The sequence below is a fragment of the Felis catus genome, chromosome D1, assembly GCF_018350175.1.
Source record: "Felis catus isolate Fca126 chromosome D1, F.catus_Fca126_mat1.0, whole genome shotgun sequence".
NCBI lineage: Eukaryota > Metazoa > Chordata > Mammalia > Carnivora > Felidae > Felis > Felis catus.
This window is the reverse complement of record NC_058377.1, coordinates 61,541,724-61,553,000: the sequence shown is the minus strand read 5'-3', so window position 1 is coordinate 61,553,000 and position 11,277 is coordinate 61,541,724. Positions and strand designations below refer to the sequence as shown.

The window sequence follows — 11,277 nt, the reverse complement described above, 5'->3', positions numbered from 1 at the left end:
TGAATTAAACTTATTTAAGAAACAGCCAGTGCAAGACTACTGACTCTTTGTCTCCAGAAAGCAGGAAGCACATCTCCCATGTGAAAGGTACCTTCTCTGCACCAAGAGGTAAGGAGACATCCTTATCATCAGAGATAGGGAATTCAGGGCCAAAGTAGCCTATGTAAATAAATCTTGATATTTTTACAGATTTATTACCCCAGCCCAAATTCTAGTCCACATTTAGAATTCTTTACTAATGGAAGCTCCTGAGCATAAGTTTTCTTTGTCCCGTCAATTCCTCACAGATGGATGTTTCTTTGTCTAAAATGTATAAAAACTTCATGTCTTGGTCATTTCCTTTGGTCTTAATTTTACTATGGACCTCTGTGTGCATTAATTAAATTTTGTTTTTTTCTCCTGTTAATCTGTCTCATGCCAATGTAGACAGATTCTAAATTAGACTAATTTAGAAGAACCTTGAAGGGTAGAGTAAAATTTTCCTTCTCAACAAACTCAACTTGTGACACATGGGAATAATATGTAAAGGCTACTTGTCCTATACAAGTAAACGTACCGATATACCAGTTCTATGAAAAATAAAATCACATGCTGAACTAGAATTCAAAAAGCATGGATGGTACCGTAAGCTTAGTAACTACCCAGGCAAGTGCTCACTGATACACTGGGGAACACAAGTCGGTGTAGTTAACCTTATACTTAATTTTAAAATTAGGAAATGAGATCAGTAACACTTTCTCTGCTTATTTCTCCGGCTCTGGAAAACTAAATTAAGAAATGACTATAAATATGCCTTTAATCTGTTAAACATTACATATACATTTATTATTTCTGCTACAAATCCTTATCAGTCGTTCCTCTTGCAAGTACGACCTTCCCTTCCTTAGAACACACTAACTTCTAGTACTCAGTTTTGTTTAGCGAACCATCTCTGGATCCTGCTACGTATTTGTTGGGTTTTGACACTGTAGATGATAGGGTTCATCAAGGGTGGGAAAAGGATATAGATATTGCCCATGAGGACATGGACCACAGGAGAGAGGTGCTTTCCAAAGCGGTGCACCATAGTCAAACCAATAATTGGGATATAGAAAACCAGAACAGCACAGATGTGGGAGACACAGGTCTTCAAGGACTTGAGCCGCTCGTCCCGGGATGCAATAGTCAAGACTGAATGCAGGATCGCGATGTAGGAGATGAGAATGAGCACCGAATCCAAAAAGAGTGTGCAGATCACCAGGGCTAACGCATAGAAGCTGTTGAAGCGGATGTCGGAGCAGGCGAGCCGAAGTAAGTCTTGGTGCAGGCAGAAGGAATGGGAGAGGATATGAGGATGGCAGTAATCGAAGAACTTTAGGCGGACAATGGGAGCGGTAATGAACAGGAAACTCCTCCCTAAAATGGCCACACCAATGGTGATGATTCTCATATTGGTGAGGATGGATGTATATCTCAGAGGATTGCAGATGGCAGTAAAGCGATCAAAGGCCATGGCAAGAAGGACTCCAGACTCTGTGAGGGACAGACCATGGATGAAGTAAGTTTGGGCAATGCAGGCATCCAGGCTGACTTCCCTGCTCAAGCCCCACAGGATCCCGAGCACCGTGTGCACTGTGGACAGCCCCATGCACAGGTCAGTGAGGGCCAACATGGCCAGGAAGTAGAACATGGGCTCATGTAGGCTGGGCTCGGTCCGGATCACATGCAACACCAGGCAATTCCCTAAGAGTACCATAGCATAGATACAGGAGAAAGGAATGGAGAGCCAAGGATATTCCCGTTCCAGGCCAGGGAAACCCGTAAGGAGAAAGGTGGAGTTACTGATTTTGGAATCAGGTTGAACAGACATGGATCTCTAAAGATGGATACCTCTCAAAAAAAAATATACTAAACAGCTTATTAAGAATCATGTGTGTTTTTCACTGCCTTAATATAAAGTTTGAAGTAACAGCTGTAAAAGGAATGATTGCACTTAGCACAAGAACTCATTACACATAATACCAATGCTTGTATTTTATAAGAAGCTTCATTTGCTCTGAAACAGAGACTATGCCTCCATATGAAACCTTCTTATTCGTTCACTGACCCCATCAGAGGAATTGTGTCCATATCCATAATCTCACTGTCACTTTCTACCTCAGTGCTTCACGCACTACAAATAACAAGAGAAAATACCCGGCTTGTGAAGGTATTATAATGAAGTTTAAGTATACCAAATAGAAAAGGAAAACACATTAAGTATACCAAATAGAAAAGGAAAAAGTGTTTGCCTTTTTAAAACTTCGTGAAATGAATTGCAACTCACTGCCGTAGGGTGTTAAGATTCACCTCTGCTTATTACATAAGACACTCAGTCATTGATAGAAGTCATCTCTCAGTCATGTTGTCCACTTGTGCTTGTACATTTCATGGACTTAATAAAGAATAACTGTCGCTCACAGCAGAGATGGTCTTGCCAATCTTGAAAATGGATCTGGTTCTTTTCTCTTTGTCACGGTGGCATGGATATTCCAGAAGAAGCAAGATTTATGTAGGTCTAGGAGTCACTGGAGTAAATCCCCAAACCCTGGGAGGTTCTGAGAGTGAATGATGCAACATATAGGGGCTGTACTTCTTTGGGAGAGTGAGAGAAAACCCATGGGAAGTATCTGTAGAGCAGATGTTCCACTCCACTAAATTTTGAATATTCTTACAAGTGCAAGTTTATAAAAATAATTCCTTCATTCAGGGAAATGAGTACTGGACAGACAGTTCCAGAAACGTGTAGTAGTTTGCTTCCTCCCTCACTGGTCTTTACATGTTTTTTTGAAGGACGGCAGATGCATCCTATATAAGACAGGTTATTCTTATTGACATAAAATTTCATTTTATTTTCCTTCATTTCAGTATAACTTTTCTCTTTTTATTTGAACTCATGCCATCAGTATTCAAAGAGTTTGTGTGCTGGCAAGTAAAACGTTGTTTTGTAAATCATAACAGATTTGTATACGGTTGATAATCCTTTTAAACTGCTTGAATTAGAGTCTCTATTTTCGTAACAGTAATGTTACCGAGCATTTTTTTTTTTTTGCATTTACTGTGTACTAGGAACCTTAGCACTATTTAACTCTCAGAATTAGAGTACTTCTGTTATTAATTTAATTTCTAGAATTACTTAAGGATTATATCTTTTCATAGGCAGTAGACCACAGAGATAAATAATGTGCTTACAAAGCCAGACTTTCTGGGTTGAAAACCCTTCTCCAACTCCTGTGAGTACTGTGTCCTTGGGCAACATACTTAACCTTATGTCAATTTTCTCATCTAAAATGGGGACAATTGGGATGCCTGGGTGGCTCAGTCGGTTAAGCATCTGACTTTGGCTCAGGTCATGATCTCATGGCTCTTGGGATCAAGCCCTGTGTTGGGCTCTGTGCTGACAGTTCACAGCCTGGACCCTATTTCAGATTCTGTGTCTCCTTCTCTCTCTCTGTCCCTATCTACTTCTGGTCTTTCTCTCTCTCTTTCAAAAGTAAATAAACATTTAAAAATTGAAAATGAAATTAAATGGGACAATAAAGGACATCTGTGTGGCTCATTTGGTTGAGCCACCAACTTTTGATTTCAGCTCAGGTCATGATCTCGTGGTTCATGGAATGGAGCCCTGCTCTGGCTCTGCGCTGACAGTGCTGGACCTGCTTGGGATTCTCTTTCTCCCTCTCTCTCTGCTCCTCCACTTGTGCTGATGCTCTCTTGCTCTCTCTCTTTCTTTGTCAAAATAAATAAATAAACATAAAAAACCCATATGCAATGATTCAAAAGCAGTTTTAAGAGGGAAGTCTATAGCCATAAATGCCAACATTAAGAAAGAAGAAATATTTCAAATAAAAACCCTCACTTTTCTGGGGGGCTCAGTAAGTTAAGCATCTAACTTTGGTTCAGGCCATGATTTTACAGCTTATGAGTTCAAGCCCTGTGTCTGGCTCCATTCTGACAGCTCAGAGCCTGGAGCCCGCTTCAGATCTGTGTCTCCCCCTCTCTCTCTGCCCCTCCCCAGCTCACACTCTGTCTCTCTCTGTCTCTTATTCAAAAATAAATTAAAAAAACATTTAAAAAAAGCCTCACTTTTCATCTCAAGGGATTAGAAACAGAACAAACTAAGCCCAAAGATGGCAAAGAGAAAGAAAGAACAATGGCCATACTAGAAATAAATAAAATGGAGATTTAAAAATGTGGAAATAATCAATAAAACTAAGAGTTGTTTTTTTAGAAAAGATAAAAAGAATTACGAAACTTTAGCTACTATGAAAAAAAGAGAGAAGACTCAAGTAAATAAAATTAGAAAAGAGTAAGGAGACATTACAACTGATACCACAGAAACAACAAATGGGATAATGTAGAAGAAATGGATAAATGCCTAAAAACATAAAACTTACAAAGACTGAATCATTAAGAAACAGACAATTTGAACAGACTAACAATGAGTAAGGAAATGTAATCAGTAATCCAAACCATTCCACGCAGAAAAGTCCAGGATCAGATGGTTGCACTGGGGAATCCCAATAAATATTTAAAGTAAATTAATGTCAATACTTCTCAAACTCTTTCAAAAAAAACTGAAGAGGAAGGAATACATCCAAACTCATTTTATAAGGCCAACATAACCCTAATACCAAAGCCAGATAAGGACACTACAAGAAAACAAAATTAGAGACCAATAATCTTGATGAATGCAGATGCAAAAATTCTAGGTGATATATTAGCACTCTGCACACACAAAACACATAACACAATAGTATATTAAAATGATCATAAATCATGATTAAGTGGGATTTATCTCTGGGATGTAAGGATGAGTCAACCTATGCCAATCAATAAATGTGATATGCCACATTAATGGAATAAAATAAAAAGTGATGTGATCATCTCAATAGATACAGGAAAAAGAATTTAACAAGGTACATTATCCTTGCATGGTATAAACTCTCAAGAAATTGAGTATTGAACAAACATACCTCAACATAATAAGGGCCATATAAAACAAACCCATGGTCAACTTCATATTCAATGGTGAAAGGTTGAGTTTTTCATCAAAGATCAGGAATAAGACAAGTGTGTCAATGCTCCCCACTTTTATTCTACAAAACTGAGGATCCTAGACAGAGCAGTCAGGCAAGAAAAAAAGGGCATCCAAATAAGAAAGAAGAAATAGAACTATCTCTGTTTGCAGATATGATCCTATACAGAGAAAATCCTGAAGATTCCACCAAAACAAAGAAACAAAAAACAAACAAAAACAAACAAACAAAAAATAAAAAAATCCCTGCTATAGTTAATCAGAAAATTCAGTAAAGTTGCAGGATATAATTCAACATACAGAAAACAGTTGTATATCTGTACACTAACAACAAAACATTTGAAAAACAAGTGAGGAAAGCAATCCATTTACAATAGCATAAAACAGTAAAATACTTAGGAATAAATTTAACTGAGAATTTACAATATATACACCCCCATGTCCATCACAGCATGATCCACAACATGGAAATAACCTGTGTGTCTACAAATGAATGAATAAAAAAACATGATATATGTATAAATAATATTATAATAAATAAATAAATAAATAAATAAATAAATAAATATTAATAATAAAATATTATTCAGCCATAAGAAAGAAGAAAATCCTGCCATTGTGACAACTTAGATAGAACTTGAGAACATAATACTAAGTGAAATAAGTCAGACAGAAAAAGGCAAATATTGTACAATACATCTTATATGTGGAATCTATTGAAGTTGAAGTCAAAAACAGAGTAGAGTGGTTGTTCCCAGGGGCAGGTGGGTAAGAGAAATAGAGACATATTAGTCAAAGGGCACAAACTTCCAGTTATAAAATTAACAATTTCTGGGTATCTAATGTATAGCATGGCCATTATAGCTAATGATACTGTATCATATAGGTGAAGGTTGCTAAGAGAATAGACCGTAAATGGTCTCACCACAAGAGACAAAAATGATAATTATGTGACAGGACAGAGATGTTAGCTGATGTTATGGTGGTAATAATTTTGCAGCATGTAAATGTATCAAGTCAACATGTTATACACCTCAAACTTTATACAATGTTATAAGTCAGTTATATCTCAATTAAGCTGTGGCTGGGGAAGAGACTGATTGAGAAAGTTTTCTATTGACGGAAAGCAGTTGCTCACCAACGTTGAAAAGTCTCTGGGGCAACAGATGAAACAAGAGTGTCCACCCTGTGGTAGCTGATGAGAGTTGAAAGGCTGGTTTGTGAAGAAAGGGAATATGATAGAGTATCTTAGGCTCACAGATGATCTTGTTGAAAGCAAATAGCACTGATACATGAGATAGTTTTAATAACCTTTTAAAGAATAGAGAGAACACGTGAAGTCTTTAACCCTCATGCCATAGAAGCAACAGGCAGAGAAAGTTGATTGCAGTGAAACTGAAAACAGAGCAGAGCAGTTAAGAGCATTGGCCTTGGAGCCAGCTTGCAAAGGTTCAAATATTCACTTACTGTGTGTCTTTACCACGCTGCTTAACCTCTCTTGAACTCAACTTATTCATCTATAAGCATGGCTCATATAGCACCTGCTACTTAGGGTTTGTGTGATATTACCTATTTTTTAAGTATAACTAATGTACAGTGTTATATTAGTTTCCCTAATATTTTTTAAAATTCATGAAACAGTGTTTGAACAGTTCAGAACATCAAATAAATATGTGCTTGTTAAATAGAACAAATGCTCTCCCCATGGATAATTCCAGATTGCAGTCAGATGATAAATGTTTTGATCATTCTCTTTGAAATGTGAACAGAATATCCCTAGGGACATGATGTCCATTTATACCAATCTTCTCTCTGATGTACATCACAGCCCTCTAGCTCTCTCTTCATGCAAACACAAAGATACGACCTGCTTTCCTGGGAGCAGAGAAACAAATATACCTGAATTTTGTCAACTGAATTAAGACTTGACCAGGATTGCTAGATAGAAGAGACAGATGGAATCACAGGATATATGAAGAGATATACTGAATCACACTCTGAAGGTGAAGGGTAACTACTTTTCACAAATACTCTGAAAGATTAATATACATGTGGGAAGTCAAAATTTATCATAATCTCTAGTTTCTTGAGAAAAGACAAAACTGATGTAAGATCACTTTTTCCTTTGTCTACCCTCAATGTTTTATTAAGTAAAAATAGTAGTAGAAATAGTAGAAATAGTAGATTCTTAAGTGTGGAGACGTACTTGGATAACAGATGTGAACAATAGTGAATGTGACTTTTTAATTGAAAGAATTCAAAAAGAGCCAAATAATGGAAGGAGCCTAAATGTCCATCAACTGATGAATGGATAAAGAAATTGTGGTTTATATACACAATGGAATACTACTTGGCAATGAGAAAGAATGAAATATGGCCCTTTGTAGCAACGTGGATGGAACTGGAGAGTGTTATGCTAAGTGAAATAAGTCATACAGAGAAAGACAGATACCATATGTTTTCACTCTTATGTGGATCCTGAGAAAATTAACAGAAGACCATGGGGAGGGGAAGGAAAAAAAAGTTAGAGAGGGAGGGAGCCAAACCATAAGAGACTCTTAAAAAATGAGAATAAACTGAGGGTTGATGGGGGGTGGGAGGGAGGGGTGGGTAGATGATGGGCATTGAGGAGGGCACCTGTTGAGATGAGCACTGGGTGTTATATGGAAACCAATTTGACAATAAATTTCATATTAAAAAAGAAAGAATTCTGTATTATATACATATACCACTTTTGCTCAGATTGGTCCTGTATGAGATAACAGGCTATGTGAAAGTTATCTACCGAATGAACGTAAGTGCTGACTCCTAGAGAAAATACCTCAAATTCTCTATGCCTGCTTTCCCTGCTTATGACACTGATTCCTCAACCTTTCTCTCTGTGAAGACCCAACAGATCCAGGGCAGGATTCAGACGTGGTTCTCCATGAAGAGGGAATACACCATTTTAGGTTAAACAGACAGACACAGATCATTTACACGTAGAAAACTTCAGGCAGGGAGAGGGAAGGAATCTATTTATTTAAGGAAGTTAAAACTGAGGCAAATGAAACCTTAGACTTACAGGATATGCCAAGTCTTGAAAGATTTCTGAGTGTCGAGAATAGTAATTAAGCCAAGGTTTCCCAATTTAACTATAATGTTGTAAGTTCTGATAGTAGAGTCATTCATCAAATATTATCATTTCTTACCAGGAAAAAATAATACTCACATTTGTTCAGAAAAGTTTAACTTGCAAGGAATATCTACAAAAAAGTGCTCCAAAGACACAGTGAACATTCATCAGTGGAGGCACAATTTTATCACCACTTGGTGTGGTTGTCTTGATCCACATAGACATTACAGGTGGTCTCTAACCTTAAGTGATATTTTCAGGCCGGTTAGTAGTTTGATCATAAGTCACTCCAAAGCATCATCACCCTTCTTTTCTTATTTAACTTTTTAAATGTTTATTCATTTTTGACAGACAGAGTGTGATCAGGGGAGGGGCAGGGAGAGACAGGGAGACACAGAACCCAAAGCAAACTCCAGGCTCTGAGCTGTCAGCACAGGACCTGATGCAGGGCTCGAACTCACGAACTGCGAGATCATGACCTGAGTCGAAGTTGGATGCTTAACCGACTGAGCCACTCAGGCACCTCACCCTTCTCTTCTTATTAATTCATCAGCAGACAACTCTGTTTCCTGCTTCTCAGAAGAACTTCTATCATTTTTTTATAGATCTCTAAATGACTACTAAAGTGACTATCTTAGAGTCTTACAGAAATTGATGCCCTTTATTGTGTTTTATATATGCTTCACTGATCTGCTTTACTGGATCTTCTTTTTTCTCTATGGACTTTATAAGTATCAGCAAGATGAGCTTTTTTATTTTTATTTTTTCCATAGGGACATTTCCTATTGATGGGGCAAATATGTGTTACTTAATAATTAAGGGGACGTCAGATAACTAGCCATTTGGGAAAGTAAAAAAGCCCAGTCTGTACTGCAAGTCATGTGCAATTGTCATTCATGAGGATCTTGAAGAGAGATAACATACTGTTACCTTTTTTTTATTTTATAGCAACAACTCACCTTCACCACTTTCATCCTCTTCACCATATTAGGAAAAATACTCACGCATATGCTGGTAGATAGAGCCGAGCTTTATTGCTTTGTGGAACTCTGTGCGTAAGTTTCTGAGAGCAAACGTGGTAAACATTTCATCTCCTTAAAGGACTTCTCTAACTTTGCTAATTCACAGTCCTCTCCCCTCTTCTATTATTGGAGATTCTGAATCATTAATCCCATGATTCAATCGCCATAGCATGGATCCCTGAAGAGGCAGTCCTGTTTTGACATACATAAAAATGTATTAAGACATGTGGATGTATATGAGATCATCTGATTGATAGCAAATACATAAATGTATAAATTGATAGCTGTTAAATTTCAGTCTTTCAGAAAATGTATAGAAATAGAAGAATTGGCGAAAAACTCTACCTAGGGAAAATGTATGTTTGTTAGTAATTCCTTTGAAGTCCTTACTTCTATTTTGGAAACTCAAGATTTGAACAAATCATTAATGACATAGTGGACTGATAATAAAAATAACTGTCAATCTTCCAGGGTAATAGGACATCAGGTTTACATATCATATTGGCCTTTGTCCCTACTTCCAACTAACATGCATTTACATGTATATCAAAAGGTAAAAGTTCACAACAACTTGAAAATAAGAAAAAAATAGTAAAATGACTGAAAACATGGAAGTTATTTTTATAATGTAAATGAGGCTATACTCTAAAGGAATCTGGTTCAAAACATGCCTCTTGACTTTATAAACATGAACAGAATCACCAATCCAAATAGAATAGGGAATACATTTTTTCCTTTCAACTACTAATCAAAGAGAGAGAGTTTAAAACAACAATGTGTATAAAACAGATTTTTCATAGATTATGTCACAATTTTCTTTAAAGTATGGAAAAAATAAAGAATTTTCACTATAGGATGATAATTTAATTGTATTCCTTTATTAGTCAAAGAAATGAATTCAGACATTAATTTAAATGTTCATATGAATTGGAAGAAGGCAATGTTCTTATTTACTTCAAACTTATTCTAAATGTGATATTCAATAATTTTTTCTAACAATTTGTTGAAATTATAAGCATTTAGCAAATAACACACCCTAAAAATAAGCCTTCCATTTATTTATATTCAAAAATACAATAGAAAGCAGACTAGAATGACAAATCCCATTCACAAATGCAGCACCTGTAGATATAAATGTACATAAACACATGTAGAAATCATTAACACTCCGATGGGGCTTGTAACGGCATACACCTGAAATAGAAATATATTCTTTATGTAACTGTAGCTATTCTCCTAAATCATTTCCATAGTTTCACTGTGACTAAACAAATGGCAATATTTTTAACTTAACAAATATTTTAAAGCTTCTTAGGGAAGATTAAAAGTCAGAGAGATAAAAGAATTAAGGGGCCCCTGGGTGGCTCAGTCGGATGAGTATCCCTTTCATGATTTCGGCTCAGGTCATGATCTTAAGGTTCCTTGGGAATGAGCCTTGCATGGGGCTCTGCGCTGAGCGTGTTTCCTGTTTGGGATTCTCTCTCTTTCTCTGTCTGTCCCTACTCTACTCACATATACACACTCTCTCCCTCAAAAAAAAAAAATAAATAAATAAAAACAAATTAAAAAAAAACACTTCAAGTAATGCTTGGGAGTAGTTTCTATAATTAATAAAATACATATAAAGCAACAAATTTTATACAATAAGAAATATGAGGGAGGAGCCAAGATGGCAGAACAGCATGGAAGGTTTTTGTGTCTCGTGTCCATAAAATACAGCCAGACCAACACTGAACCATCCTACACACCCAGAAAACTGATTGGAGGATTAGCACAACAATCTGCACAAGCTGAACCACAGAATTCAGCAGGTACATGGAGTGGAGAGCTGAACTTGGGGAGCAAGAAGCCCCAAAAGGTAGGGAATCTCTTTTGTGGGCAGAGAGAGGATGGAGATTGGGGAGGGGGGGGAGAATACGGGAAAATCACCCCTCCCCAAAAGCAGCTGGAGAGAAAGCAGAAAATTGGAAACAGCTGCAGGGACTAACCTAAAAAGGGAGAAAGGAGAAAGGAGAGGGTTTAAACTCTACTGAGACTGTAAACAAGGGGAGCAGAGTCTGCAACTCTGCAGCTCGATACCTGGC

At 37.0% G+C, this 11,277-nt stretch overlaps 1 protein-coding gene across 2 annotated transcripts; it reads right to left on the bottom strand.

The window, feature by feature from the left end:
* Nucleotides 1-698: 698 nt before the first annotated feature.
* Nucleotides 699-9,883, bottom strand: LOC101086216 (olfactory receptor 51V1-like). 2 transcript variants are annotated; one of them, XM_011286656.3, is made up of 2 exons: nucleotides 9,861-9,883; nucleotides 699-1,853 (listed from the first exon to the last, which is right to left on the bottom strand). In XM_011286656.3, the coding sequence occupies exons 1-2, from the start codon at nucleotides 9,881-9,883 to the stop codon at nucleotides 908-910; spliced, it is 969 nt and encodes a 322-aa protein (XP_011284958.1). In that variant the 3' UTR covers nucleotides 699-907. The 2 variants fall into 2 exon arrangements, with proteins under 2 accessions (XP_011284958.1, XP_044894054.1); XM_045038119.1 differs by lacking the exon at nucleotides 9,861-9,883 and having other exon boundaries at nucleotides 699-2,075.
* Nucleotides 9,884-11,277: the final 1,394 nt, after the last annotated feature.